Consider the following 15,432-nt stretch of genomic DNA (forward strand, 5'->3'; position numbering starts at 1 on the left):
GATTGAATGGCAGAGTAGACTGGATGGGCAAATGGCCCAATTCTGCTCCATAGTCTCATGGCCTTATGAAACTGATCAATTAGTTAACAAAACAGAGAATGCAAACAGAATTACTTGCTGCAGGCTGGTATCAAGGAGTTCTAGTCACCTGTAGAATTTATTGATTCGAAGCTTAATATCTGCTTCATTGGGTTTTCCGTTGCTACGCTTGAGACAGAAGATTTCTTGAATTCGGCCGATCCGGAATGGTTCAGGAATATCAAGGTTGCTGCCTTTGATATAATCAGATGACTTGCGATAGTACTCAGGGTAAAGGTCCTCATCCACATCATCTTTTTTTATTGGTCGCTTGCCAGGACTGGATGGTTTAACACTGAAAACAAGACACCCATGGTGGATAGTTATTACAGATGAACCATTAATGGAGATAAAGAATGGGGAGAAACTAATTTGTGTATGAAATTCCTTCCTTTGGTCATGCTTGTACACTTTGGTCTTGTTATTCATGCAGGATAGGGCATGGACCCTCCCACATAACAACCCCCCCCCCCCCCACAAATAAAGGCATTTAATACATTGCACTCAACACATCCTTAATATGCCCCATAATCTAAAAGTATTAACACATTTCCCGATAACAATATTGGCTAGGCACACTGCTTCCATTGAAACTTAAGCATTGACGTGTTTTGAAAGCACAAGGTTAAGCAGTAGAAGCACAATGTTCTCTATTAGAAGACTGCAACAAAATATTGATAAAAATGTATCTGTACAAATACATTTTCAAGACTGTGGCTGTAAGAATGGTGAATGTCATTTAGTGTGTTTGCGTACACATACTTGGGATAACTATTGTTCCCGGGGTGCCACGGTAGCGCAGCAACGCAATTACATCTCGGGATGGAGTTCAAAGTTCAATCCCAGCATCCTCTTTGTAGCACCCCGCCCCCACCCGTGGAGGCTCCAGTTTCCTCCCACAGTCTAAAGCCGTACCAGGTAGGTTAACTGGTCATTGTAAATTGTCCTGTGATTAGGTTGGAGTTAAACTAGAGATGCTGGGTGGCGAGGCTTGAAGAGCCAGAAAGACTTCTCCCACATCTCTAAATAAAATAAAAAACAAATCAACATGAAAACAGAAATGGAAAGAAAACTCAGTAGGCCACACAGCATCCATGGACAGAATCACTTTGTATTACTGATCTCTCATGACAAGTTAGAATTTAACTGAGACAAAAATGAAAGGATACAGAATAAATATGTGATAACATAGAAAATCAGAGAATCAAAATGACCTTGGATGATGCTATGAGATGAAAGAGGGTATGAAAGGATTACAGAAGAAAAAAAGATTACCTCAGTTGCAAATTAAAATGGCAGAATCATGAGAAACCCGACAGAGGAAGAAACATCCATAATATGAATGTGTATGGATTTAACTGCTAATCATTGAAAAAGATCCACTTGGTAGAAAACTTCTTAGTTATAAACTGTATTATGTCAAAGAAATGATTTGCTTTAAGAATTAAGAAGAGTAATTGGACCGGGTTCAAACCCACCGCTGCCTGTAAAGAGTGTGTATGTCCTCTCCACGACTCTATGTGTTTTCTCCCACAATACAAAGACATAACGGACGGTAGGTTAATTGGCTATTGTAAACTGTCCCATGATTAGGCTAGGGCTTAATGGGGAGTTGCTGGGTAACGTGTCTCGATGGACTGGAAAGACCTATTCCATGTTGTATCTTAATAAAATAAAATAATCCCAAATCACGCAATACTAAAACAGTATGTATTTACTTGGTCATTCCAATTAATCATTTTAGTTTCTTTAAAAATACAAAGTTTTGATCCACAAATTAAAATCACTAACTTTTGCCTTTAATAGGCTTCCAGATTAATCGTTCAGAAGCACTAAATTTATCATTTGATGTGAACTTCTCATTACTGAGATAGTCCAGTTGTATAGTGTTGAATAAACCATAAGAATACAAGCCTATAGCTCCGAACATCAAATAAGTACTGGAGAAAGGGAATACATTGGAGACACAAAGTATTGCAGATGCTGGAATCTGAAGAAAAACCCAAACAGCTGGAGGAATTCAGCAGGCTAAGCAGGAACTGTGGTCTGTGCAAACGGATGGTTGACCTTTCAGATTGAAAGCCTACATTAGTACAAAGCCAGTAAAGGGTAGATTGCCAGTATAAAAGGGAGGTGAGAGGAAGGGGCAAAGGTGGTAGATGACAGGTGGAACCATATGGGGAAAAGGGATGGGGAATTTTAGAAAGGTGACAGGAGCAAATGGGCAGTAGGAATAGGGTGAAGAGGGGAGAGAGTAGGTATCAAAAGGAATGAAGTGGAACCAGATATGGGAAGTATATTACCTGAATGAGAATGCATCTTGTAGAAGGTAAACACCATCTCCAACTTTATATTGCGTTCCATTCTTAGAAGCCAATGAGTAGAAAACCTTTGAATCATCCTTTACCTCTAGTGGTTCCAGCACCCGTGGCATTTCTCGCTGTCTGATTTCAGCTAACCGAGCACAGCTGTCACAGAATCTAAGCATCCCAGAAGAACAATTAAAAAAAAGTATAATGGTAATCAATTTAAAAATCTGCATTACAAAATATTTGCAATCAGTAGTACATCTTTAAGAATTTTAGTATCTCCATCTAATGCTAGTACAATCTTAGGCAAAATACTTGATCAAAGTTATCTTTTCCACCTCAACAACAGGGCTGAGGAAGAGTTTTAAAGGGGATCCAAGAGTTGTTTTTTTTATTAAAATATGCTTTGATTGGTATCTGGATTCAAGCGAGGTACTTAAATGGGCAAAGCATTGGAAGGTACTTAAGTAGGCAACTGGGATCAACATAGTGGGCAAAAGTTCAGCATGGAAGTGGTGAGCCTTTCTGCACTGTATTACTATAACAAGCATGAGTTAGACTTGGAAATAATCCTATCACACAGAAGACAAGTGCACAAATTCAGGAGATATAAACCATTCATACAAAAACAGAGTCAGGAGTTGTACTGTATTATTTATTTGATAATTAATCCTGGACATCAAGACTTTAATATTCTTTTGTCAAATATCTGAACTGAAGTTACTGGTACATTGTGTTTTACAGGATTGCTTTTATACTTATTTTGTTTTTTTATGTTTATTGTGCTATTTTGCTTTGGATCTAGAGTAACAATAAACAATTGTGGATCTTCCACTCTGACCATATATTGACTTGAGTGGTAAAATAATCCTCGAGACAAGCAAGAGAGTGATTTCAAGAAAGGAAATCGAGTCATTTAAGGATTTAACAAGGTCACTGCTGAGAATTGAAATATTTGAGCCACTTGGCTAAGTACAGTCAGCCCTCCTTATCCATGGGTTCTGCATCCGCAAATCGAGAAAACCCGGAAGTGCTCTTCCAGCACTTGTTGTTTGAGCACCTACAGACTTTTTCCTTGTCATTATTCCCTAAACAATGCAGTAAACTATTTTACATAGCATTTACATTGTATTAAGTATTATATATAATCTAGAGATGACTTAAAAGTATATGGGAGGACGTGTGTGGGTTTTCATGGATCGAAAAAAATCGTAAGTTCTCTTACTAAGTCGGAACAGGTACATCCAGTATCATTTAGCGTCAGTTAGTCAAATGTTTGTCTTAGTATATATTTTACCTTTCTATGCATATAAAACACTTAAGAACATATGTTTTGGCGCCGGGCTCAGGAATGGAAGTTCCCGAGCGCAAGCCAGTGAAAGATTGCTCCCGAGGGCGCTCTCCAACTGGCTGGGTTGATGTGGAGGATCAAAAACTCAAAACCCAATAATTAAACCACTGCGTTGCTTAATAATAATTGTAGTTTTCATTGGGGCAGGGCCTTTCTCACTTTATCCTTTAAAATTGTTTCAAGGATAAATTCGATGTAGTCTAATGCTTTTATAATGACCGATGGCATTTCACCTCTTTCCAATCACTTTATTATTTCCACTTTATTTTCAATCATGATCGTGATTATTTTCGTGAACAGAAACACTGTGGATTCAGAGCTCAGCTGCCAGGTCCTAATGTCCACCGCACTGAGACAGGTTAAATATAGTCTGGAGTTCCGCTGGGTCCTAAGGTCCACTGCACTGAGACAGGCTGAATAAGGGATTTGAGCATCCGCGTTTTTTGCTATCCGCGAAGGGTCCCGGAACCAATCTCTCGCGGATAAGGAGGGCCGACTGTAATGCCCAATCACTGTGTAGATGAAATCCAGGTAAAGGAGCAGGCATTTCAAGAAGCCTTCAAAATTCTTGCATGAGAACAAACACAGCATACAGGTAGAGCAATCAATCTGGAAAGCAAAAGGGATATGGGCTTTCCTGTAAGGGGAGTGAAGTACATACACAGGGAAATATTGCTGCAACTACACAGAGCTTAGTGAGGCTGCACTAGGAATACTTACAGTTCTGTGTAATTTAAGAAAGATGTACTTGCATTGGAAGAAATGCACGGAAGGTTCACTAGAATGAATTTTTAAGGATTTACAGGTTATCTAACAACGGATGTACAGACTGGGATCATGCTTTCTAGAGTTCATTAAAAATAAGATCCTCTGCATACTGATAAGAAGGGATGCTGTGAATAAGGGGAAATAATCTCAAGGTAAAGGGTTAGCCTTTAAAGGCTGTGATGAAGAGAAATTTCTTTACTCTATGGTGAATCTTTGGAAGCCTCTAATTTCAGAAGACTATGGAAGCAAGAAGAAATCAGTTAAAGGATGAGATTATGTTTGTGGACTACAATGGGAATCAGATAGGAAATTAGCATGAATGTAAATTTGAGGCCAAACTTCAGATCAACCATGTTCTTATTTCAGAATATGTTCAACTCCAGATCTGTTTTCTTTCATTCATCAACACTGCTGATCTCAATGAACCCACAAATGGATTTAGAAAAAACAACTTATTTCATAAACTCTTGCCTTTAAAGCTCTTGATACGACATATCCTTAATCAGTTTCTCTTCCTTTTCAATACAACTAGTTTTGGAGAATTAGCTTCCAATACTGGACCTAACATGCACTTGTGCCCTAAAAACATCACAGGGATTGGAAAGGACCACATGAATTCAGTTTAAACAGTTTAAAGAGTTTTTTAAAAAAGCATGGTTACCAATGAAAGGTCTCCCCAAAATCGCAAAAGAACAATTTTCCTGACTTAAAAATGTAGATCCAAGTTTCAAGACAGACTTCAGAACTGAAATGAGCTGGATGTTTAAATATACAGTACTGTGCAAAAGTCTTGGGCACATAAATAACTAGGGTGCCTAAGACTTTTACACAGTATATTACCTCTTTCCAGTTACCAAATAAAACTTAATACTACTATGATAATACAAAGCTAAGTCCTCTTATTTCTGTTTTCCAACTTCCTTTTAACCAATATACAGTATTATGCACAACCTGGGCACGCTAGCTATATATGCCAAAAACATTTGCACAGTACTGTAGTTCAGAGGAGTGCTGCACCTTTGGACCCACTGTTCCAATAATACATTAAATGTGTCCTCCTATTGTCAGGTGACCACATATGAGCCCCATGGTGCCATTTTAAAGAAATAGGTAGGCTAGGGTGGGAGCATTTGATCACCAATACCTTGGGTCCATATTTATTTCTAATTAACACTGAAACTGAAGATTGCTGTCTCTGCAAGCTTACTGCATGCAAATATCTTGTATTACACTTCAAAAGGATGCAGAGTTGTAGAGCATTTTTAGACACAATGAAAGTGACTGCAGAATGGCGAGTCTCACTTTACTTACTTGTACTTATTCTCCTCTGTTGATTCAAAGCCAGGAGGAATTTGGAATCGTGAATACTCTGGATCATACCACATCTGGTAGAAGTAGGTCTTTCCATCATCTTCAACCATTTTCAGCTCAAAATCATTATCTATTCCACTCTAGGATGTACAAGAATGAATTTCCCACTTCAGAGTGTACTAAATGTCACTTAGTACTTATACCAACAAAAGACTAATGCTGAAGGCAGCAGTGCTCAATGTTATCTTGTGCTCCAAGTTGTTTAAATTCTAGTTTGCTGATTAAGTAATTTCTTTGTAGGATTTTGTTGCAGGATTTCTTTAATTGCACCATTTTTGGGGATCAGTAAGATCAATTAAATCATGCATCTGTATTAAATAATAAATTATATTTCTAAAGTTCAGTTAAAGAGTTGGTGAGAAGGGTTAGGCAGATACCCATTCCTCACCAATTACTATAGTATGTCACACTCTTGCCTCCAAGCCAGACGATCACGAGTTCAATTACCAGTCTAGAGACTTAACCACAAAAACAAAGGCTGGCGCCCAGTGGGAGTGTTACAATTTGTTGTAGAGTGATGTTAAACCAAGGTCTGGACTTGTTTCTCATGTGAACCCAAAATATTCTACAGCACAATTTTGAAGAGCACTAGTAGTGTTGTGTCCAGGATTTAAAAAAAAATCTTGTGTTTCATATTTTCACATGCTATTATGGAGAACTTGCCAAGTAATATTTTTTCTATTTTTTTACATGTAATACAGTCTATTGTGCAAAGCACTAAGATAACCTAATATGAATGGTAATTTTAAAAATCAATACCGTTCTAGGATAATCTTTCCTTACTTTTTTTGGCAAGTTTTGCTTGACAGTGTACTAGCTAAGACACTGCAAGGCCAAGAAAGAAAGATTATGAATTGTGTCTTTTCTTCTACTGATGATATCTAAAGCATCCAAGTACAGAATTAACAGTTTGATTCATCTCAAGGCTTTAAGATGTCCAATATAAAAAAGAATTTTTTTTTTAAAAGCAGGAAGTAAATCAAGTGCCACTTGAAACAGTCTAATAGTAACTTGGGTGACATAAGTACATAGGTAATTGGAAATTACATGAGCAAAGTTTGAAAAGCCAGCCTCAAAGACATTGTAGAACCATACTTATACATTAAAAACAATTTTCAATTTATAGACCTCAAGCTGTACACTAATTTGGCTCCATGTAATCAATTAGACAGAAAGCTAATGATTTGGTTTTCAGTTTCCTCACCTCCAATGCCCAGTTTTCTGAGGCAGCCTTGTGGATAACTTTAACTTTGCTGTCTACGTAAGATAACTGCATGTCTTCACACTCATCCACTAGAAAGAGCTCAAGTGGATCTGAGGTCTCACCTAGCACCGTATCTGTGCCACGGCAAAACCAATTTGCATGGAACATCTTCCCACCAACATCTTCCCACATTGATGTAATTCTGTAGAAAATTGTAAAAATACCATTATTTACCTGAAAGTCAAGAAGTGCTCAATCATAACTTTCGGAACATCGAAACACCTTGGATGATACGTGTGGCAAAAGAGCTAACCTGTCACCTAATCACAGGCCAGGAAATCTGAATACAGTGCATTTCTTGTCAAATCAATAACATCACTGAGGCAGAGTTGAAAGTCAACCCACAGCAACTGGAGGACAGCTTAAAAGACTGATGTGTAATCATCTTCTAACTTTTCAGTGAAGGGGACTCCAGCTCTGCAAATGCAATAAAATTGAACCCCACCCATTCTCTGCAATGGCTACGTTGTAATTCTTAGAAAGCTCTGGACAGCAGATGAAGGGTCTTGACCTGGAATTTGGACTATCTATTTCCCCATCAGGATGCTGGCTGACATGCTGAGTTCCCTCAGTGCTTTGTGTTACCTCAAATATAAACTTCCGAGCACAGACATGAAAGTATTAGTATGATGAACACATACAGCAAGAAATCAAAAGATTTGTGAAAACCCAGTGACCACAGTTGTCATTCTGGGTTTGTTACAAAACCCTAGACTTTAAAAAAATACCAACCTTGCTAAGTAAAGGGGCTTGGTGGGGTCATCTGGGCTGACTGCCACACAGTCATTGATTGTCAGAGTTTCATCGTCAACAGACACTTTCTGGTAATAGGTTTTCCTTCCATCAGACTGAAAATGAGCATCAGGCAATGGAGTTTATTGTCTATTTACACTTTCAAAACATTCCATTAAATAGGCTGCAAACATCACTTCTATTTCAACAGTCCATTGACATGTACATTAAGAAACCCATCAAGTTGGTACTATATTGTTACAAGGAGCTGCATTGATAGGAGACAAGGAAGGAGACCAGCAGTCACTAATTTGGCTGATTTGTTCATTACAGAGGGGAGAAGTGTAAACACGTACACAGGAAAGTATAAACGGGTGCGAGAGAAAATTACTATTTCCCCAGTGTAGCAAGGAAATGAGCTTATACAACAGTTTCCCTCCAAACCGCAAATATGTGCATCAGGGTACAGCAGAGAGGGAAATGCTCTTTTAAAATTTTTTTTTTTGGGCATTTAAACCAGTTTCTCTCATCACACAATTAATGACCAAGTAAATGTTGAACAAATGCTATTTTTTCAGGAGTTTGATGGGGGCACAACTGCGCAAGCGCCTGGACCTCAGCCATTGAGAACAGCGAGAAAAGTTTAAAAGGAAACACCTTTTAGAGTGGGCGACAGAGTAGAAAGGCTTTGGCTCAATGGGGCTTCAGCAATGATGGGTTGAGGCGAGGTAGGTTATCTGTGTAGAACATAGACAAGAAGAAAGTGTGTGAGACCAGTGTTCTATGCTCGGTGTCCGATGTGGGAAGTTCTAGAGACTTCCAGATGGCCAAATCTGCAACAGGTGTGTCGAGCTGCAGCTTGACAACCTTCGTCTGGTCAGGGAGAGTGAGGAGGTGATAGAGAGAAGCTATAGGCAGGTAGTCACACCGAGACCTAGGGAGACAGATAAGCAGGTAACAGTCAGGAGAGGAGAGGGAAGGGCAGGAGTCAGACACTAGAGAGTACCCCTTGACAATAAGTACTCCTGCTCGAGTACTGCTGGGGGAAGCGGCAGTGGCCGCGCCTCTGGCACAGAGTCTGGCCCTGTGGCTCAGAAGGGTACAGAAGGGAAGAGGAAGGCAGCAGTGATAGGGGACTCTATAGTTAGGAGGTCAGACAAGCAATTCTGTGGACACAAGAAAGAAGCACGGATGGTAGTTTGCCACCCAGTTGCTAGGGTCTGGGATATTTCTGATCGCGTTCACTATATCCTGAAGTGGGAAGAACAACAGCCAGAGGTCGTGGTACAGATTGGTACCAACAACACAGGCAGGAAAAGGGAGGAGGTCCTGAAACCAGACTACAGGGAGTTAGGAAGGAAGTTGAGAAGCAGGACCACAAAGGTAGTCATCTCGGGATTACTGGCTGTGCACATGACAGTGAGTATAGCAATAGAGTGAGGTGGAGGATAAATGCGTGGGTGAGGGATTGGAGCAGAGGGCAGGGATTCAGATTTCTGGATCACTGGGACCTCTTTTGGGGCAAAAGTGACCTGTACAAAAAGGACGGTTTGCACTTAAATCCTGGGGGGGACCAATATCCTGGCGGGGAGGTTTGCTAAGGCTATTGGGGTGAGCTTAAACTAGGATTGCTGGGGGGTGGGAACCAAACTGAAGAGACAGGTTAAGAGGCAGTTGGCTCACAAAAGGAAAGCTTGGAGACAGTGCGAGAGGGCGGATAGGCGGGTGATAGAGAAGGAACACACTTGGACTGATGGTTTGAGATGTGTCTATTTTAATGCAAGGAGTATTAGGAACAAAGCGGATGAGCTTAGAGCGTGGATCAGTACTTGGAGATATGATGTTGTAGCCATTCCAGAGACTTGGATGGCTCAGGGACAAGAATGATTACTTCAAGTGCCAGGCTTTAGATCTTTCAGAAAGGACAGGGAGGGAGGCAAAAGAGGTGGGGGTGTGGCACTGTTGATCAGAGATAGTGTCACGGCTGCAGAAAAGGAAGAAGACACGGAGGGACTGTCTATGGAGTCTCTGTGGGTGGAAGTTACGAACAGGAAGTGGTCAATAACTCTACTGGGTGTTTTTCATAGACCACCCAATAGTAACAGGGACATTGAGGAGCAGATAGGAAGATAGATTCTGGAAAGGTGTAATAATAACAGGGTTGTCATGGTGGGAAATTTTAATTTCCCAAATATTGACTGGAATGTCCCTCGAGCAAAGGGTTTAGATGGGGTGGAGTTTGTTAGGCGTGTTCAAGAAGGTTTCTTGACACAATATGCAGATAAGCCTACAAGAGGAGAGGTTGTACATGATCTGGTATTGGGAAATGAATCTGGTCAGGTGTCAGATCTCTCAGTGGGAGAGCATTTTGGAGATAGTGATAGGAACAGACTAGTTAGGAAAGTGTTTAATTGGAGTAAGGGGAAATATGAGGCTATCAGGCAAGAACCTGGAAGCATAAATTGGGAACAGATGTTCTCAGAGAAATGTACGGAAGAAATGTGACAAATGTTCAGGGGATATTTGCGTGGAATTCTGCATAGGTACTTTCGAATGAGACAGGAAAGGATGGTAGGGTACAGGAACTGTGGTGTACAAAGGCTGTTGTAAATCTAGTTAAGAAGAAAAGAAGAGCTTACGAAAGGTTCAAAAAGCTAGGTAATGATAGATTATAAAAGGAACTTAAAGGAATTAGGAGAACCAGAGGGGCCATGAGAAGGCCTTGGCAGACAGGATTAAGGAAAACCCTAAGGCATTCTACAAGTACATGAAGAGCAAGAGGATAAGACGTGAGAGAATAGGACCAATCAAGTGTGACAGTGGAAAAGTGCGTATGGAACCAGAGGAGATAGCAGAGGTACTTAATGAGTACTTTGTTTCAGTATTCACTATGGAAAAGAATCATGGCGATTGTAGGGATAACTTAGAGTGGACTGAAAAGCTTGAGCATGTAAATATTAAGAAAGAGGATGTGCTGGAACTTTTGGAAAGCATCGAGTTGGATAAGTCACCGGCACCGGACGCAATGTAACCCAGGCTACTGTGGGAGGCGAGGGAGGAGAGTGCTGAGCCTCTGGCGATCTTTGCATCATCAATGGGGACGAGAGAGGTTCCAGAGGACTGGATCATTGCGGATGTTGTTCCCTTGATCAAGAACGGGAATAGAGATAGCCCAGGAAATTATAGACCAGTAGGTCTTACTTCAGTGATTGGTAAGCTGATGGAGAAGATCCTGAGAGGCAGGATTTATGAACATTTGGAGAGGCATAATATGACTAGGAATAGTCAACATGGCTTTGTGAAAGGCAGGCCACGCCTTACGAGCTGATTGAATTTTTTTGAGAATGTGACTAAACACATTGATGAAGGTAGAGCAATAGATGTGGTACATATGGACTTCAGCAAGGCATTTGACAAGGTACGCCATGTAAGGCTTGAGAAAATAAGGAGTCATGGAATCCAAGGGGACATTGCTTTGTGGATCTAGAACTGGCTTGCCCACATAAGGCAAAGAGTAGTTGTATACGGGTCATATTCTGCATGGAGGTCAGTCACCAGTTGGCCTCAGGATCTGTTATGGGACCCTTACTCTTTGTCATTTTTATAAATGACCTGGATGAGGAAGTGGAGGGATGGGTTAGTAAGTTTGCTGATGACACAAGGGTTGGAGGTGTTGTGGATAGTGTGCAGGCCTGTCAGAGGTTACAACGGGACATTGATAGGATGCAAAACTGGGCTGAGAAGTGGCAGATGAAGTTCAACCCAGATAAGTGTGAGGTGGTTCATTTTGGTAAGTCAAATATGATGGCAGAATATAGTATTAATGGTAAGACTCTTGGCAGTGTGGAGGATCAGAGGGATCTTGTGGTCTGAGTTCATAGAACACACAAGACTGCCGCGCAGGTTGACTCTGTGACTAAGAAAGCATACAGTGCACTGGCCTTCATCAATCGTGGGATTGAGTTTAGAAGCTGAGAGGTAATGTTGCAGCTATATAGGACCCTGGACAGACCCCACTTGGACTACTGTGCTCAGTTCTGGTCACCTCACTACAGGAAGGATGTGGAAACCATAGGAAGGGTGCAGAGGAGATTTACAAGGATGTTCCTGGATTAGGGACCTGAAATGGCTAGCATGAAAGGTCACAGTTTTAAGGTGCTTGGAAGTAGGTACAGAGATGTCAGGGGTACGATTTTTTTTTAAAAACACAGAGCGTGGTGAGTGTGTGGAATGGGCTACCGGTGACAGTGGTAGAGGTGGATATGATAGGGTCTTTTAAAAGACTCCTGGACAGGTACGCGGAACTCAGAAAAATAGAAGGCTATGGGTAACCCTAGATAATTTTAAAGTAAGGACATGTTTGGCACAGCTTTGTGGGCTGAAGGGCCTGTATTGTGCTGTAGGTTTTCTGTTTCTATGTTAAATGTTCTACTGGCTTCGCTCCACATTAAATTCAGACCAAGGTCAAAGTTAGAATGTTACTTGATTTGAGTATTTTCTAAATTGATACCCCACTATTAGATGAAGAAATCTGTTGCACTGTCAAAGGTACTGTTGTTTTAATGATTCATTAAACTAAGGCTCAAAGGACTAAATGGGTTTAAATGCATAAACAATGGATGGTGCTCAATCCTGGGGATACGGACAGAACTGTGGTCAATGTTTGTTTCTAATTAATAGTTAAATTACCCTGTTGTTCTTAAAGAAAGAAGCTGTTATTTTGGCAGTGACTTTAATTACATTATAACTGATTACTGGAACATGCACGTGCAGTCATACTGCCCCACCACAAGCGATGTAATACGTGTCATCTTTCTGCACATCATTGTCACTGTAAAAACCGCTGTTCATTTATTGACACATGACTGAGATTTTAACTGGACACCAACTATGTATGTCCCAATTTGTATAAAAATGTGTATAATGTTATAAAATATTAGCTACCTGTGACCATTAATCTCTACCCTCACCTGCGTGGTACTCAGAGAGCCTGACGTTTGGCATTATAGACACCATGACGACTCCTCACAGGAAACGGTATCAGAAAAGTGTAATCTATACCGCAAGATTTGTTAGCTTGTTACTCAGAGGCTGGTGGCAAGTACTATTCTATTATTGTTGACTGAAAGTCTGCACAAATTCAATGTGCATTAATTACACCGAGGACATTCGAAAGGCACAAAGCACGTCATAAATCAGAGCTCTTTGTGGTTTCAACACTCCACTAAAGCAGAAACAGAGAAACTCCTCTCAAATGAAACAGAATTGAGAGTGCAGAGTCGAGTAGGTCGAAGTCCAATGCCTGGCTTTAGACCAATATTGGGAATTAAACATGGTTTACCTTGATTGGCTCTCCAATCCAAGAGATGCGGCTTTTTGACTGTTTCTTTTTTCTACCCTGCAACATTCTTTTAGGAGAAGCTTTGTCAATGATCTCAGAATCATCCTCATCATTCTCATCATCTTCATCAGCCTCCTTCACAGCCAGATTTGGACACCTTAAAAAAAAACATACAGCACTTATTCACACTGCATGGTCAAACAGAGCTTTTGTCTTTAAAGGATCTGCTTTCCATCAATTTTATACAGTGCACCACCATTAGTTGCTTGAACACATTTATATCTTATTCATCCTCCGCTTATAACCCATCAATACATCCAAAACCTGCAAACAAACTGCAACAAAATCTTTGCCTGTGAGCTCACCGATCGCAGCTTGCCCATTTCTTTGACCATGAGAGTATACCTCAAGAGGTTGAAACGATATTATAACCACAAAATCAATTCAATGAAAACCACCGATTCAGATATTCCTGAATGTTTAGAAAATTATTAAGTCTATATTAATCATTAGTAGCTAAAACCATTAAAGTCTCTGGCAGAAAAATGTCACTTCAGTCATGCGACAATAATTTAATATTGTATAATGAAACAAGTTATTTTTACCTTCTTTGTAAGCAGGCTTGTTTGTTACGACCCGAGCCCCCAAACTTCACCATATCCTTACAAGCTTTGCACTTCCCACAGTCAGGCTGTTGACAAACCTATTTCAAAATAATTTAAAACAAGGCTGTGTAAAAGAGCAAACAATAAATGGCTGTATTCTTTGAGTCCTCTTAACTCTTCTTCAAAATTACAGCCTCATATGTCAACATCACTACTGATGGAAGATGATAAGAGATCCCTCCCTCAGTTACATGTCATAGCTTATATTCACATAAATACTTAAATAAACATAATTAAATCATTAACTATAACAATAAAGAAAAATAGAAAATGTCAGAACTACTCTTCAGATCTGGGACTTAGAGCAAGAGAAACAGGCAATCTACCAAGTTGATGAATAATTATAGTCATCTATCTAAAGCATTAATTCCATTCTCTCTTCCCCTACCCGCTGCCACCTCATCTTCTGACTATTCCCAAAATTTGTTTTTATTTCTGACTGTCAGCATCTGCTGTTTTCTCTGGCTTTGAGAAAATGCAAGTGAGGTTGAATGGTAGCCCGATGGCTTATTAAGACTCTTGGGCCAAGAATAATAATTCAGTTATAATTCAGATAATCTTACTCCAAATTATAATTCAAAAAATCTAATTAGCAAAAATAATTGGACAGGATCTGACAGAGACTGACAAGTCTCATTTACAATACAACCTTAAATCATGTAAGAATGTATGTATAAAAAACTTCAGTGTGCAATCTCAGCCACTGAGGTCTATGATCAAGCAGTCAAAGATAGAAATCTTAAGCAGCAGCACCATGCAAGCCATACTTGACTTTGTTATCAAGGGAACCCTGCTATTCTTTACATGAAGAGCCTGACCAGCCTGCAACAATTTTTCTGCAATGAGTATTTGATGGACAGACTGACATCAATGAGAGCAGAGGCCCCTGTTAATTTCTTATTTCATGATCTCAAAGTGAAAGTTGCTTTTGGATTATAACAATCTAGCTTTCCAATAAACTCCTCATAAATACCACTAATCTGTAAAATGGTAATAAATTGTTCTACCAAATATAATACACCCCAGACAACAACATTGATTCACACAGCACATACCTCACACACTCCACAGCGCCTGCGCTTTGAAACAGTATCTTTGTCATTCTGTTCAATTTCTTCAGAGAAGAAGGTATCAAATATCTGATATACCAGTTTGGTGGTAGTGGCTTTTGTGGGCCCCTTGTCCTTATCGATCTTGGTAGGGTGACGTATAGCTTGTCGTCTTGCTGCTCGTCTAGAAACAAAACAGCCAAAGTGAAGGCGATACTCAAAGTCTTGTGTATTCCATCTCTTCAAACTAAAATACTTCCTATGTGGCTACGGTAAGCAAATATCTAATCAAGTACTACTGCCTTGAACAGCAAGTAGAGGCACAATGGATTGCATCAATGGCAAAAATCTGATATGCAGTTCACAGGCAAGGGCAGTATTTCCAAAAGGATTCTATCAATGTAGATCTAATGAGGTAAGTCAACCAATCAGAACTCACCTTTTGCTAACCCTCAGTATCAGGAAGCATCCACCCACTGTGGGATGGAAAAAATAGCTGGGTTG

The 15,432-nt window shown here is 40.1% G+C and overlaps 1 protein-coding gene across 2 annotated transcripts in view; it reads right to left on the reverse strand.

Annotated features, from left to right (window-relative positions):
* dnmt1 (DNA (cytosine-5-)-methyltransferase 1) overlaps nt 1-15,432 on the reverse strand; it is a 71,743-nt gene that overhangs the window by 17,438 nt on the left and 38,873 nt on the right. For both annotated transcript variants that reach the window (XM_059992327.1, XM_059992329.1), the window contains exons 15-22: nt 14,935-15,112; nt 13,820-13,917; nt 13,215-13,371; nt 7,874-7,989; nt 7,082-7,283; nt 5,818-5,957; nt 2,382-2,558; nt 149-373 (exon numbers count right to left, since the gene is read on the reverse strand). In XM_059992327.1, the coding sequence (XP_059848310.1) occupies nt 149-373; nt 2,382-2,558; nt 5,818-5,957; nt 7,082-7,283; nt 7,874-7,989; nt 13,215-13,371; nt 13,820-13,917; nt 14,935-15,112 (1,293 nt within the window). The remainder of the gene's footprint in view (nt 1-148; nt 374-2,381; nt 2,559-5,817; nt 5,958-7,081; nt 7,284-7,873; nt 7,990-13,214; nt 13,372-13,819; nt 13,918-14,934; nt 15,113-15,432) is intronic.

This window comes from Hypanus sabinus, chromosome 16 (assembly GCF_030144855.1).
Source record: "Hypanus sabinus isolate sHypSab1 chromosome 16, sHypSab1.hap1, whole genome shotgun sequence".
NCBI classification, from domain to species: Eukaryota; Metazoa; Chordata; class Chondrichthyes; order Myliobatiformes; family Dasyatidae; genus Hypanus; species Hypanus sabinus.